The sequence below is a fragment of the Mauremys reevesii genome, linkage group 4, assembly GCF_016161935.1.
Source record: "Mauremys reevesii isolate NIE-2019 linkage group 4, ASM1616193v1, whole genome shotgun sequence".
Classification (NCBI taxonomy): Eukaryota; Metazoa; Chordata; order Testudines; family Geoemydidae; genus Mauremys; species Mauremys reevesii.
In genome coordinates this window covers 103,118,152-103,134,707 of record NC_052626.1, presented here as the reverse complement: position 1 = coordinate 103,134,707, position 16,556 = coordinate 103,118,152, and the positions used below count along the sequence as shown (strand labels likewise).

At 39.8% G+C, this 16,556-nt stretch overlaps 1 protein-coding gene across 2 annotated transcripts in view; it reads left to right on the top strand.

Annotated features, from left to right (window-relative positions):
• PIK3C2A (phosphatidylinositol-4-phosphate 3-kinase catalytic subunit type 2 alpha) overlaps positions 1-16,556 on the top strand; it is a 91,719-nt gene that overhangs the window by 14,255 nt on the left and 60,908 nt on the right. For both annotated transcript variants that reach the window (XM_039533640.1, XM_039533642.1), the window contains exon 2: positions 4,156-5,319. In XM_039533640.1, coding sequence (XP_039389574.1) covers positions 4,222-5,319 — 1,098 coding nt within the window. In that variant the 5' untranslated portion in view covers positions 4,156-4,221. The remainder of the gene's footprint in view (positions 1-4,155; positions 5,320-16,556) is intronic.

Here is a 16,556-nt window from a genome sequence, read left to right as displayed (position 1 = left end):
AAATACAGAAATTCTAGTATAGCTTTTATAATAGAAAAACTCTCTTCTTCTGCCAAAGCCTTTAACCATGTCATGGTCTCCTCTGAAGCCACACATATCTCACACCTGAAAGTGTCACACCCACAAGCCCTTCCAGGAGACTACTGACTTCTGATCTTTCTGCATCCAATTCAGACTCTTCACCCTCATCTAGCCCTGCACAACTCTGCATGTGCCTCTTGGATTGCTCCTAGTCACCCGTTCACTCAGCCCATTCAGCATGACTTGCTGATTCCACTGCTTTCCCTCTCTACAAGTGACTCCATGCCATCTCTCATGTCACCCCTTATGCCTCAGACATCACCCCAGACCCTGTGCACCAGCCAGCCCCTCTTTCCTTCTTAAAACTCACTTTAGTCAGTTAACCTTCCACCACCCACTCCCACGCGGCACCTACCCAACCCCCCCTTCCCCATCCCCTGTTTGCCCCCCCAGAACCTCTGCCCGATCCAACCCCTCCTCCCCCTCCCCAGTCCCAGCCCTGGCCCTGGCCTCTTACCCCTGCCGGGGGCCAGGGTCGGAGCCGCAGCCCCGGGGCCCGACTCCCCGGGGCCCAGCTTACCTGCCCACTCCTTTTTTCAGGCTTCCCGCGAGCATTTGATTCGTGGGAAGCCGGGGAAGGGGAGGAGAAGGAGGGCGGAGCGTTCAGGGGAGCGGTGTCCTCTATTAAGCCTAGTCGGATTGGCTGAGTCAGAGAGGCAGGCTATTACAACCTTTGCCAATCTGAGCAGGCTTTGTATGCATTAATGGCATACACCAGAGAGACGCCTCCCAGGATTGGCTCAGCCGAAGCCTGTTTATACCCGGCGTATAAGACGACCCCCGATTTTTGGGGGGTTTTTAGTTTAAAAAGTCATCTTATACGCCGGAAAATATGGTAGTCTTTGCCCCAGCACAAACATAAAACATTTACTTAAAATAGACTTTGACACAATGTATTGTGCTTTGGGATGCCTTGTTTCTTGGATTAATCTTTCAAATATGGTTGCATATGTGTTGTGAGTTTGACTTAGTTTTTCAAATAAAAGGATATGAATTTGCTTTTATAAGTTTAACGGGGACTTGAAACTAAGACTATTAGTTATAGGCATAAGAGGGAATCCTTCATCTAAGAATTTTTCAGTTTTGGGAATGGGGAATGAAAATTAGTTTCAAGGACTTTTCCCCTTCTAGAACATAATCGTGGATTCTTAGCTGGAGGTCAGGAAAGCCACTCTCCTTTTTTCCATATGGATTTCTGCTCTGTACCATTCTCTCTTCCTCCACAGAAGTAATTATGAATGTAAGAAGATTAATCATTTATGAAGAGCTGTTGATTTGTAGATCTATGAAACCGTTTATTGATTTACAGATTTTTCATAGATCAGTAATGGAAGTGTCGTAGTGTTTGCACCCTGTCTGCCATACTTGCTTGTGAGGTACTCTTATTGTTAATCTCAATTCACAACTAAATCAACTGTAAATTCTTAAAGGCAGTGACTGCCTTGTATGTACAGTGCCCCATAAATTGCAGGCTCTACAGCAATTATTTATAATAAGCTTTTGGCACTGGATGTACTTCACCAAAACAAATTTGTTTGCTGCTGTAACTTTCCATATGTTAACTTCTGTCACAAGAGGTGTTTTTAGGACATGTTGATTTCTCTCTGTGCCTTTTGAGGTGACCTGCAAAGGTATTTATAATAGTTGATCTTTTACTGCTTTATAATAAAGAAGGCCTGAAAAGTTCAACAAGAAGCCTTATTTTACCTTAATGTCAGTTCTTGTCTTGCTGGAGGGCTGGCTTGGGAGCCAGAGATGATGCGTATTCTCAACCCTTAACTGAACAATGAGGGTGTAAAACCTTTGATTTCCTCTTTCCAGAATATTAGTCATTGAGGATAAATAGATGTAATAAAAGCCTAAAGCAGAGCTGTAAACAGCTGCATTAAAAATCTCTTCCTGTCCTGTCCACAGTTACCTCAAGAAGGCTCAGCTTTCACTCTTCTGGTTTCACTCTTCTGGCTTATGATTTTATTTCACTAGTTGTCTGGATTCATCCTGTGTAGAAAACCAACTTCTAATTTTAAAAACAGAATTTTTTAAAAGAGCAAAAGAAAAATTCATGTAAACTTTATAATGTACAAAGAACCAAAAACACATCCAAGTCCAATTTTTGTTTCCCTTTGCAGATGATTGTACAGTTTATTGAGGTGCCTAATGCTCTCCATGTAGAGGGCATATCCAGTCCAGTAATGCTATGCTTTAACAAGCATAGTTTCACTGGTGTTTGTATAACCTCTTTGCAGAAACTTATTATTCGTGATTTTTATCTTGCCATTTAATATGCATAATAGCTCAGCTGCTGTTGGTGAAAGCTTTCTAGCTCAGCAGCTAGTAGCCCATGTTTAACAGCTATAGGGGAAAGTGGAAATAGGTATAGTATGGTAAACACTGAAAAGTCAGACTCAAGACCAGAGTCCTTGTGGCAGTCTATTGTACAATAGTGGTGCTTTTTAAAATGTGTTCTAGTTTATTGATTAGTATTGGGAAGAACTGTCTAATAGTTTGGCCAGGGGATTGCGAATCAAACACCAGCCATGCCACTGATTTGCTCTCTGGCCTTGGGCAGTCATTTAGCCTCTCTGCCTTCATTTGTGTAATGAGGAATAATACCCATTTATTTTATATTGCTCTTATGGGAATTAAGTATGAACGTAACTAAATATGTTGCTTGTATATGTGAGAGCGTTTTCTAAATACTTTACCATAATTAAATTAAGCATGATGAAACTCCTCCAAAGGCCGTGAAATCCTTCATCGTGAGTTTAGCATTGCTAATAGTGATGCATCTTCAGTATGGTACATTGTGATCATCAATAAGGCCCTACCGAATTCATGGTCCCATTTGATCAGTTTCACAGTCATGGGATTTTAAAAACTGTAATTTCATGATTTCAGATATTTAAATCTGAAATCTCACAATATTGTAATTGTAGGGGTCCTGACCCAAAAAGGAGTTAGGGGGGGTCACAAGGTTATTGGGGGGGGGGGGGGTTGCAGTACTGCCACACTTATTTCTGTGCCACTGCTGTTGGTGGTGTTGCCTTCAGAGCTGGGTGGCTGGAGAGCAGCAGCTGCTGACCAGGAGCCCAGCTCTGAAGGCAGAGTCACCGCCAGCAGCAGCGCAGAAGTAAAGATGCCGTGGTATGGTATTGCCACCCTTACTTCTGCGCTGCTGCTGGCAGGACACCACCTTCAGAGCTGGGTGCCCAGCCAACAGCTGCCACTCTCCGGCAGCCCAGCTCTGAAGGCAGCGCAGAAGTAAAGGTGTCAATACTGCATCACCCCCCCCCCCCCAATAACCTTGTGACACACCCGCACCTCTCCCACCCACAACTCCCTTTTGGGTCAGGACCCTCAATTTGAGAAACACTGGTCTTCTCCTGTGAAATCTGTGTACTATAGGATAAAAGCACACAAAAGACCAGATTTCATGAGGAGGGAGACCAGACTTCACAGTCCGTGACGTGTTTTTCATGGCAGTGAATTTGGTAGGGCCCTAATCATCAGTCTGATATGTCCTTATTGCCTTGTTAAACTTACTGGTGGTAAACTGGAGGAGGTCCTTCTGGAGTGTGCATTGGGAACACTAACTGACTTTGGTACTCAAGGTCCCTCAATACATTTGTGAGGGAGGGAACTTTCCCCGCATTACAGGTGGCAAACTGCGGCACAAAGTGGGTATGTGACTTGTCCAAAGTCTCTCAGATTTCCTGACTTGAAACCAGGTCTCCTAAGTTCTAGGCTACAGCCCTAACTACTGGACCAGCGTTCACCTCCAGTCAAAACATAGCTGCTCTTTGCATGACATTGCTGATAACATAATAAATTATTGCAAAGAGTCAAACAAAATTAAGCTCTGAACTGTGTGTTTATAAAATTTGTACCTAGTTTAACTACATAAATCCAGTCAGAATAGTAGGAAAGGTTTGTAACTGGTTAGAAATCTAGAAAATATGATATTCTGAAATGGGTTGAAAGGTAAAGCTTTAAATTTATATTTTTACAGGTTTATGTACTTAGTGTACAAATTATGCCTGTGCATGTTTTTCTAACTTTTTTTTTTCTGTTCAGGTCTACTGAATCTATTCTCAAAGTCAAGGGCCAAAGATTGTTAGGAACAAGGGATTGATCTCTTAAATGGACATCTGCTTTCACGTTATGGCTCAGATATCCAGTAGCAATGGACAGCGTTCATCTCCTTCATTGGGAACTGCAAGGACAAAAGATGTGGACAAAGAAGAGGCATTGCAGATGGAAGCTGAGGCACTAGCTAAGATGCAAAAGGAAAGAGTGGTAACTGGCAGTAAGCAAACTTCTGAGTCTTTAAGCAGCACCAGACAAAAAGCACAAACTCATTATAAACAGGACCATGATCTCATGGTGTTTCCAGAGGCTGTTGCCAAAAAGAGGGTGGAAGATAAATTAAGCACTGTTGATATAGATAAAATGACCCATGCTGAATTAGAGAAACTGCTGCTAGATGAAAGTTTTGAATCTAGTAAAGTACCTGCATTACCAGCAACTCCTGTTCTGAGCCCATCTTTTTCTTCACCATTTTATATTGGGCCTACTGGTCAAAGAGGACAGTGGACACCTCGGCTACCTGGGCCTGTGACTTGCACTTTACCTCCTATTTACCCATCAGCTTCTTACAGTAAACAAGCTGGTGTATTTCAGAATGGCTTCCACCCCTATCAATCTACAGAACCTGTTTATCTTAGTCTTCCCGGGCGGTCTCAATACATTTCATACCCATTGACAACTACTACACCTTTCCATCCACGAGGAAGCCTGCCCATGTATCCTCCAACACTCACGCCAGAAATGGCAAAAGTATTTGACAAAATAGCCAGCACCTCCGAATTCTTGAAAAATGGGAAATCCAGCACTGACTTAGAAATGACTGATTTTAAGTCTATAGTACCTAAACTACCAACCTCTGAAAACTCCAGTGATATTAGTAAATTTGATTGGCTGGACTTGGATCCTCTAAGTAAACCAAAAGTGGATAATGTGGAGATTTTGTGTAATGCAGAGGATGATGCAAAGGTGACTTCGAGTACATTTGCAGAAGATCCATGGGATGCTGTGCTACTAGAAGAAAAATTGCTAGTAACGTGTCATCTTGAAAGAAAAGTAAATGGGAAATCCACTGCTGGGGCAACAGTTACAAGAAGCCAGTCTTTAAACATTCGAACAACTCAGCTTGCAAAGTTACAGGGCCAAACGCCACAGGTATAATAAATCTTCATTATTTCAAATTGCATTGTTAAACTTTCTAATACTGGTTCGATATCTCGCAAGATATTTAGGTGCAAATTTTAATCTGTTGTCCTTAATATAAACCATAAATGGAGTTTTTTTTAAAAAAAACTATTGGCTGGGGTAAATCTTCAAATAAGCCAGCACTCATTGGACTGTTGTGTGTAATTTTGATGAATTTTGGAATAGTCAATACTGCTCTTTTAGAGTGATCCTAACTCAATCTAATCCATTTTAAGTAGTTGCCTCCTAAGAAGTGTTTGTGGTTAACTGAAGAAGTTGTGAAATGCATTTGCTATTCTGTGACCCCTTCAGTGAAAGGAAGAGTGTGATTCTGGGTGTTTAAAGAAACAGTTTCTCTGTATGGTAACTCCTGCTGTAGTGATTGGATTTTTTTATGTTACATAAATTTTATGAAGATTGATTTAACATGAGGGTCACCTAGTACATAAATTTCAACTTTTAACTCTATAAGCAATAAGCATACTCAAACTGTTGCCCCTGCTTTTGGAACTCAGACACTCAGCGAAAATTATAGGCAGATAAGCATATAAAGTTCCCCCACATTTATGTTCAGAATGAAAATATCCAATAGCTGTAATGAGTAGCTGCAGTTTTGTTGTCTTGTTTTTAAAGTCTATTTAACAAGTTCAGCTTTGAGCATGCGTGTCACCAGTGGATTCTAATCTCTTCTAAATCACTCCTGAGGGCATGTCTACACTAAAAGCGCTACATCAGCGCAGTTTCACTGCTGTAGCGCATCTGATGAAGACTATCTATGCTGATGCTCTACGCTCACACCCCTGAGCAACATAAGTTTAACTTAAGCGATTATGTGGACCTACCCTCAGAAGCAGCTGAATTAGAACCTCTGATCATTATGGACCAATTTGGAGGTCATGTAATTTTTGTTGTCAGAAGGGGTCATAGTGCAATGAACCCGTGGAGTAGAGTGCAGAGGAGAGCAGGGATTCCATCCTTTGCTCTCTTCTAAACATGTTGAAGATTGAAATGATTCAGAGCAACTTAACTGCTAATGTATGCCATTGGCCTGACTTTCAGAGTTGCTGAGCATGCACAACTCCCTTTGAAATTAGAGCTACAGGTGGTCAAAACTTCTGACAATATCATAAGCAGGCAATAGGCTGCCTGCCTGAGCAGTTATGTCAGTGAAAATTTACATTCCATACTTTCAAAATCAGGGCTGCAATCCATATCGCACAATCAAGTCAATGATTAAAAACAAATAACTTTAACATTACTCTTAAAGTTGATCTGCCTGCCAAGAGAAAATATTGGGTGTTTTTATGATGTATAAAGTAGGCACAATTTTTTTTCCCCCAGAAGGTTCCTTTACTTTGATATATCTCAGTGTGTCAAGTCTAGTAGTCTTCCCCTCCTTCTTTTTTTTTTTCTTTTGGTTGGAGGATTTAGTGGATAGCTTAAATCAATTACCACTAGGGCTGTCAAGCAAGTAACGGAATTAATCATGCAATTGAAAAGATTAATCATATGATGTTAATAATAGAATACCATTTCTATAAATATTTTGGGATGTTTTCTACGTTTTCCAATATATTTTCAATTACAACACAATACAAAATGTACAGTGCTCACTTTATGCTTATTTTTATTAATATTTACACTGTAAAATTATTTTTCAGTTCATTTAATACAAGTACTTTAGTGCAGTCTCTTCATCAAAAAAGTTGAACTTACAAATGTCGAAATATGTACAAAAAATAACTGTTTTGTTTTTGAATCCAATGTAAAACTTTAGAGCCTACGAGTCCACTCAGTCCTACTTCTTGTGCAGCCAATTGTTGAGAAACTAGGGTTTTTTTACATTTGCAGGAAATAATGCTGCCTGCTTCTTATTTACAATGTGACCTGAAAGTGAGAACAGGGGTTCGCATGGCACTGTTGTAGCTGGTGTTGCAAGATATTTATGTGCCAGATGTGCTAAAGATGCATATGTCCCTTCATGCTTGAACCACCATTCCAGGGGACATGGGTCTATGCTGATGGTGGGTTCTGCTCGATAACCATCCAAAGCAGTGCAGACAAATGCATGTTCATTTTCATCATCTGAGTTAGATATCACCAGCAGGAGGTTGACTTTTTTTCTTTTTTTGGTGGTTCATATTCTGTAGTTTTTGCATCAGCATGTTGCTCTTAAGACTTCTGAAAGCATGCTGTACACCCTGTCCCTCTCAGGTTTTGGAAGGCACTTCAGATTCTTAAACCTTGGGTCAAGTGCTGTAGCTATTTTTAGAAATCTCACATTGGTACCTTTTGTGTTTCGTCAAATCTGCAGTGAAAGTGTTCTTAAAATGAAAAACATGCTGGGTCAATTATCTGAGACTGATATAACATGATATATATGGAGAAATACAATTCTCCCCCAAGGAGTTCAGTCACAAATTTAATTAATGCAGTATTTAATGAGCATCATCAGCATGGAAGCATATCCTCTGGAATGGTGGCCGAAGGGGCATGCGAATGTTTTGCATATGTCACGTAAATACCTTGCAATGCTCGTTACAAAAGTGCCAGGCGAAAGTCTCTTCTCATTTTCACGTCACGTAAATAAGAAGCAGGCAGCATTATCTCCCATAAATGTAAACTTGTTTGTCAACAATAGGCTGCACAAGAAGTAGGACTGAGTGGACTTGTAGGCTCTAAAGTTTTACATTGTTTTGTTTTTGAGTGCAGTTATGTAACAAATTTTTCTACATTTGTAAGTGGCACTTTCATGATAAAGAGATTGCACTACAGTACTTATATGAGGTGAATTGAAAAATACAAATGCACTGTAAATGATCAAATGGTAATAAAAATATAAAGTGAGCACTGTACACTTTGTATTCTGTGTAATATAAATATATTTGAAAATGTAGAAAAACATCCAAAATACTTAAACAATAGAATACCAATTGAAATTGATTAACAGTGCAATTAAAACTGGGATTAATTTTTTTTGTGTTAATCACAATTAATCGACAGCCCTAGTTACTACAGAAATGTTACCTTTGCTGAAACTACATTCCTTGGATAATCTATATAATTAGCAGATAGATCGATATAGAGATAGATATATAGGATTTCTTGTTTTAAACTGCTAGGAATATGTAGCCATGTGACTAGTTTTAAATCCTCGATGGGTGCTATTAATTACTTTAATGTGAAAAAAATTAAATCGGTTCAGAGCCGTTTAGTATTTTCCAGTATTGCTAGAACTTTAATCAATGATTCTTGGCACAGTGTGTCATGAATGCTGAGGCAAGGCAATAATTTAAAGTATTGTTGCATTGACTCATAATAATTCATGAAGATATACACTTCTTCCAGCAACTGGTGACACATGTTTGCCGGTTGTATTGGTTTATTTACTTTATCTCCAGGAAAAAACATTAGCTTGGTGATTTAGACTTTCAGGTGTTTCTGTGAAAGTGCACTAAATCAAAAAGTGGTTATACAATGGCATTATAAAAATCAGTGGTGTCGCCATGTGAGAGGATATTACAGCATTAGAAAGGGTCCAGAGAAGAGCAATGAGAATGATTAGGAAGGTGCATGACTTTCATTTAAAGAGATTGAAAAGGCTGAGGTTGTTTATCTTGAGAGAGGACATGATGCAAGTATACAAAATAATGAATGGATTAGAGAGTATAGATTGGAAGCTTTTGTTGTCCTTGTCCTGTCATAACATAAACAGAAAGGTGACAAATTCAAAACGGATTAATGTTTTTCCCACATTGCATAACTAGACTGGGGAACTCATTGTCACAGGATGCTGAGACCAAGATCTTACCAAGATTTAGAAGGAATTAAATGTTTATAGGGACAAGAACGACCAAAGTTGTTGTTCTTTAAATAAAAATATTGGAAGTGAGAGAGAACCTTGTGCTTCAAACCTTACCTATTTTATTAGGGATTATGATGAGACCTTTGTGGCAGGCAGATTATCTCCCATCTGCCTACTGTGGGGTTTCTTGTGCTTTCCATTGAAACAATCAGTGTTGGCCACTGTCAAACAGGGTGCAGGACTTGATGGACCAAGGGGCTGATTCAGTTTGGCAATTATACCTTTTTTAAGTGGCCACGTTTGCTTTCCTGAGCTGCCATCTCTCCAGAAAATAGTCTTTTACTATAGAATTCCTCATACTTGTCAAAAGAGGCAATAAAATCTCTAAAGACTTCAGCAGGAAATTTTCTGCTATAATTCCCCCTTACAGTCTGCAAAGTCATATTTGTGGAAATTGTGACCACAGAAAAGGGGTTTAGAGGATTTAGCTGCAATACCAAAGTACAATTCTCAAAGCAGTCATTTGAATTTCATCATACACTATCCACACAACATCCAAACAGAACAAAGGTATGGCTCTTCTGCTGAATCTCTAAAATACTTGTTATAAAGTTAAATATATTTCTAAATTTGCTCCCTCTAACCATGCTCTTTCTAGAAAAAAGTATTGACAAAACAAGAGAACAAAATGCTTGTCATCCTTAATTTTCTATTGGTAATGTTCGTGGCATCTCAGTGAGTATTTCCTGCTATTCTGGGCTGGTTGTCATATTTTGGAAGGCTTTTTCCCACCAGGATTCCCTCTATTTTGTAAGAGACTGGAGGTTTGAAAAGCTGATGTGTGAGGAGTAGAATGTCAATATAACTTTGTCTTGTGTGTAATTCTAACCTTTGATATCTGTGAACTCATTCTTCCTGTAGTCTGTTTTTTAAAACAAGGAAACTGTTTGCCTCTCTAACTTCTGTAGCCAACCCTTTAACAATGACACCATATCAGATATCTTTCCCCAGAAACATCAGGTTCATAATGGCCTTCAGCCACACTATTATGGCCTGTGATAAATCAATTGTACTTGTAAATTGGATCAATATTTTGATGTAAAACCTCCTAAGAGAACCTGTGGTGCTACAGGAAGTTTGACTCATTTTATTGACAATTTTCCTTCAGTCATTCCTAATACCTTGATTGAGTATTGGTTCAGTAGTGTTGTGCTGGAGGAGCTGCCATATTTTGTATGATCCATAAAATGACTGTCTTGTTTACTGGTGGTTATCAGCAATCCCATAACATTTGTCCATAGGAATGGATTATTAACCCTGGTCAAACTTCAACTTGAGTGACTACATTCTGCCTCCCTAAACATCCCCCTGGAGTTCCAGTGGGGTAAAGTATTGTTTGTTTGCTGTCTTAAACAGTTGTGTGATTGACACTTTGGTAACACGTTGTATCACATTATTGGAAGTGATCCCTGTGTAGACTGTACAGTACAGCTTGAATTGAAAGGTTTTGTCTAAATGCAAGATTACTCTTTTTGAAAACTTTGATTGTGTTTATAGCTTACTGGGTAGTGTTTTTCATAGAACAGGTCCTCCTCTTCTTGGTGGATTAAGTGTGATGAAATACTTTTACTTAAGCTATGCTGTAATATCCTTGACTTGAATTCAAGTGTTTTTCCTTATTTGCAGTTTATATGATATGAATTGAACCTTTATCATGGGTTTGCCTTCCTCTTTGTATGCAACTTCCTGTTTCCTTGTGCGTTATTTGGTATTGTGTGTTGCTGACTTGATCACTTAACTTCTAAGAAGCTGTACTGGATTGCTGAGTTACTTAGAGAGATCATTACCTTGAAGTCCAGTCCATTTTAAAGTTAAAAGTAGTTGCAAGTGTTGCATCTGCAACCAAGTCCACATTCCAGTTTTTGTGATTATTTTTTTTTTTAGTCTTTATCCAATTTCCTTAAATTTTACATAGGAAAACAGGATTAGTAAAGTCCCAAACAGTGAAACTGACTATCATGCTATTAAATGCCCAGAGTAAACTGCCTATTTTTGTTCAGTTTAGTCTGTAATCTTTCAGCTAAATTTAACGTTGTCACTAGTAACTATAGCTGGTTAAAACAAATTTGGCAGAAGTGATTTGTGGTCTCTTTTTAAGGTACGAGGCAAACTAATATATAAAACATTTCCAAACTCAGTTTACAAAATAAACTGTTTATAAAACAACAAACAAAACTACTATGGGCTTGTTTACATGGCACAGCAACATGAGTTAGAGGGGAGTGAGTGTATAGCACACTAGTGTGCTTAACAAATAACTGGCTTATGTAGACACGATCATGAACTAAAAGTTCCTTAGTGCATATTAACATAATGCCACTTCAGATGGGTCAGTTAGTGCACAACAAATCTAGAAATTACACCCCTCTAGTGCAGATTGTTGCATCGTGTAGACAACCCTATGACATGCAATTTTGAGAACTGTGAACTTTTTGGTCTAGATCAGGCAAGTTTGGATCACCATGTTTCTAGTTTGTATGTTAAGTAGTTCATTTAATACATTATGAATTCATACACTCATTTGGTCAGGATTTAATGAGCAGCTGTTACCAATTGAGCAGGTTAATTAGAAACATGTTGTTTAACTCAAGATGCAATATTTGAATATGAATAAATATTAAGTTGACTTCTTGAAACTGTTTCTACATGTATTACAGGGTTTTTCATAGCATTTTAAAACTTGAGGATGCAATGTGAATTACATAACTTAGATTTTCAACTGAGCAGTACTATATATAATGAGGACCTCATCCTCTGCCACAAACGGAACTCCAGACTGATATAATTAGCCCAGAGATGTTTACCTAGTGCCAGAGGTTCCTCTGGTAGTGTAGAGATGACTTTACCACTTGTCTTCCATGATAACAGGAAAAAATAGGGTGTGGTTGAGGGAAAGAGGATGGTGCCAGGATACCCCCTTGCCACTCTTGGCTGCATTTCAGCCCTCTAGGGTGGTTGTTAGTCAGCGTAAGTTAGAGCAGCTCTGAAACTGTCCCAGCATAGACCTGCAGCAGGATAAAGGCAGTGTAAAGATTTATTTTAAGTTTCGTGAATGAATGTATATCCTGACCTGCTTTCTGTACAGATCTGCCTTGCCCCAGTCCTACCAATTTAAAAATGGCTTAGGCCATAATCGATGTAATAATTGGAGGCTAGCAGACAAGACATATAGTAAAAATAGTTGAAAGACTGGCATCATGTGCACACTTTCTCTTGCTTGTGAAAAGATGACTGGATTAATGTTTTAAATTCCACTGAGAAGCATTAATCATTACTTCCAGCATCAGTTTAGCTTCAATAGCAAAATGTCAGGATTGAGGCAGTTTAGGAAACCTTGGATGTGGGAGCCATCTCTAAGGGCCATTTTAATTTAGGTAATCTGAAGTTGGGAGAGAGAGAGAGAGATCCACTTTGTACTGAATGAAGTGTCTGTCAAGCACATTCCTATGTACTTTGTATGTCTTTAAACAGCCATCAGTTGGTAACTTTGTCAAACCAGAGATCTATCAGAGAAAAGGTCAAGTTACTGCTTCTAGTTCCTCTCCTTTGTTTGTTTTAACTAGTGTACAGGAGAACGATGCACGCTGTGCAATGGCTCCATATTTTGAGGTGATTTAGCAATTTTCTGCTAAAATTAATTGGAATTGGAATTTAAATATCTTGCAGAAAAGTAATCAAAACATCCCAAAAGGTAAAACTTTTCAAAGTAACTTCCGTGTTTAGCGACGGTATAATATGTCTGAAGTTTAGTGTAGCTTTTTAAAAAGCATTTCTTTAGATTTACCTTTCAAAGCTTGAAACACATTTTAAAAAGACTTAAGTTACGAGCTGCCCCAGTGTGACTATATGAGTAACCCTTCCCTGCCCACCAATCCAATGCATTACGCAAGTCTTTCATAAGGCATCCATTCTTCCTAAAAAGCCTTGAAAAAGATGAGGCTTGCAGAATGTTCTGGGGGAAAAGCAAATGTGCACTGTCCAATCCTGAGTGTATTTGAGTTCCTGAATTGAGTGGCCTTCCATTGTAGGCACTGTCTCCACAAATTTAAATGGGGGCTGCTAGCTTGGGCACTTCACGTGATTTCACCTGCCTTCTCTATAGAAAGAGAGCCATTCTCTAAGGCAATGGCAGTGGTTCTCACTGGAAATGTTTATGGCCTGTCACAACCAAGTAAACAGTGTGGGCGTGGAGGCCTTGGGGTAGTTTTGGTCAGATCCTGCCCAGTATTCACCCCACAGTGGCAGCTCCTGCGTTGTGGGGCTGGCTGCACTTGGCTGTCTGCTCTGGGCATTGCAACTCCAGGATTGCAGCGCCACTCAGGTTTGGCCCCGCCCCCCTGACTGGACCAAATTTGTGAATGGAGTTGTGACCTGGCTCTTGGAGCTTGAGTGCCACTCACTTAAATTTGGCCTACCCAGGCACCTGTTATAGTGGCTGGGCCAAACCTGAGTGGTGTTGGGACCCCAGAGGTTGCAGTTAGGGATGTAAAAGGTTAACTGGTAAGTATTAGGCTTACCATTAACCGACCTTAACTGGTAACCCTGTGCATGCCAGCCAGAGCAGCCCCAGCCCTGGTGGCCCTGTGCCAGCCAGAGGGACCCCCGCCACGCTGGGGCGGCCTCAGTTAAACAATATAATTTTAATCATTTAACCGGTTAACATTTTAAACAATATTTACATCCCTAGTGGCAGTGCCTGGATCAGGGAGGCAAGCCCAGCCAGCCCTGTGGGAGAGGAGCTGCCACACGACCCTTGGAAACATTCTGGTGACCCAATTTGGGGTTCTGACCAACGGATTGAGAAACCCTGGTCTAAAGTGCACAAGACTACAGTACCTTGTTAGATTAAACTTCCAAGTAGTCTTTGTGTTGAGTCCTTTGAATTTGGAGAATTGGAACTCCCTTCAAGGGATCTCAGACACAAATAATCTTCCCACCCTTGCAAATCTTATTGCTTGGTTGGGGAGAGTAGCCAAAAACATCATGGCATTGGAATTATTATTGAGATATAGATATAAGATTGAGACCAATACCTCTGCCTTTACAGTCCCTCAGACTACCAACAAATAAGGAAGAAAGTTTTGAAGTCTGAATTGCTGAATGCAGTCAACCATCATTCTTTATGGTCAGATTTCAGATGAGTCATTTGAACGTTTTTCCTTCACTGAGATCTGGTTTAATGACACCTACAGTGCCCTTTAACATAGCTAGTCACCCACAGTCTTCTCACTGTAACTCAAACCAGAAAGGATCCTAAAAAGTAGAGGAGTAGTCTTATTACCCTCCACATTGGATTAAAAGATGCAGTACTCCGAAGGAAAAACGTTTGGATGCCTTGATATGAGACACAAAAGAAATAGGACTAGTAATTGCAAGTGAAACAACAAATTCAAATTACCAATGCTTCCTTCAGAGAATCAAATCTCCTATCTTGCTGGAAACTCTGATAGCAAATTGGTATAGTTGCAGGCTACCATGCTTGATATCCGAAAAGCTGCTTTCACCATTAAAATAAAGCCAGCGGAGATAGGTATTTTGCAGTTTTTACTACAGTGTAATTTAACACTTCTTTAGAAGTCTGTCTTGTCTTTGGTGCCATAGCACTTCTGGATATTTCAGTTTTGAAATATCAAAGGTTGGCTTTACACACATAATAACGTGAAGAAAAACTCCTTACTATATAATAAACAGCATATTGCATCCACAGAAGCATAGATGCTTACAGGTAATGCCTAAACACACTGATAACAGTAACCCAGCAGATCAAGGTTGATTAAACAGGGCCAGTTTGTTTGTGTGGTAAGTAACATGCACAATTGAATGAAGAGCAAATGCCAATTGTGCATGTCTCTTCATAGTGGTTTTTTTTTTTTTTTTTTTTGCACGAAGTAGAACATTTTTCTGCTATGGCATGGCTATGTGACAAAACTGCTTTAAATTAGAATCAAATGAATGATTAAAATAACTGGTTCAAAAATGCTACAGTGGCAGAAGGCTCTAAAGCTAAAATCCTAATAAAATGTGTAACTTCAACATAATCACATTTATACATACAATAGCTTTGTATTTAAATAGCTTTATCTGGTATAACATATGTACATTTTTGCCAAGAGATGAACTTGAGATTTTTAGAGTTCACTAACAGTAGCTGTTGGAATGTTTGTGCAGGTTATTACATGAAAATGTTGCACTGATTTCTGAAATACAAGTGAGTTTATCTTCTTCACTCTACTACCACAAAAAGGTACTTGTATTTTAGACCTTAGAAGCTTAAAGTAGAAGTCATAAAATTGGAACTATATATGATTAAACATTCCAATTGAGAATTGAACAGTAATGTTTCAGCTTCTTCAGGAGTAACTACAGATAGTCAATTTCTTCCCTTTCCGTTGCCTGGAGTATTGAGAGGAGTTGGAGGGCAAACAGATTCCTCTGTATCCCCATAAATAGTCTTTTACCTATCTACTTTTGAGATTGTGCTAGTAAGACCAACTCTTGACCAGACACTATGCTTAAATTCCCAGAGACCTGTTTACACCAGATCTTCCAATATTTCTATTGCTTGATCAGAACTGGTGTCAATAACTTAGTCAATAACACCTCACCTCAGGCTGGAGCAGTGTTGCCACCCTCCTTAGCCTGAAGGCTGAATATGTTTCAAAAAGGTCAGGGGGCCTAAATTAGTATTTGGGGGGCAGATTTATTGCCTTTTTTCTGTTCCATTTATGCTATTTAACCAGTCTGAGGGGAAACTTATGTCATCCCAAAATTCCCCTTCAGGAAGTCCTAGTAACTGTAGTGTTAACATACCCTTGATGCAGAAGGGTATGTTATGTTAACTCAGGCAAGGAAGAGGGAGTGGCTAGAGCATCTTTCTTCTGCTGGGGACAGCCAAAGAATGTCCTTCTGAGGAGACTGTCCACTAGAACATCCCCAGACTGTTGGGTCAGAGAAGCAGAAATCTTTAACTGGTGGATTCTAAGCTTCTTTCTTCTTCTCCCATATGCATGTTCTCCCTTCCTTCCCCCAGGCCTCTGTGTGGGAAGAAAGCCATCCTTTGCTGCTTGGTGCTTGAGTAGGCTCAGGCATAATAAGCAAAGCTTCTATCATGTGCTTCTTGGGGCTCTCACAGTGTCACAGGGGAGCAGGCAATGGAGCAGGCATGGCTGCAGCAATTATTTTCCCCAAGATGTAGTGCATGGTGGGCAAACTTTTTGGCCTGAGGGCCACATCGGGTTTTGGAAATTGTATGGAGGGCTGGTTAGGGGAGAGGGGCATGGCCTTGCCCCCACCTCCTATCCACACACCCCTGCTTCTGGCCCCCTGATGGCCCCCCTGGACT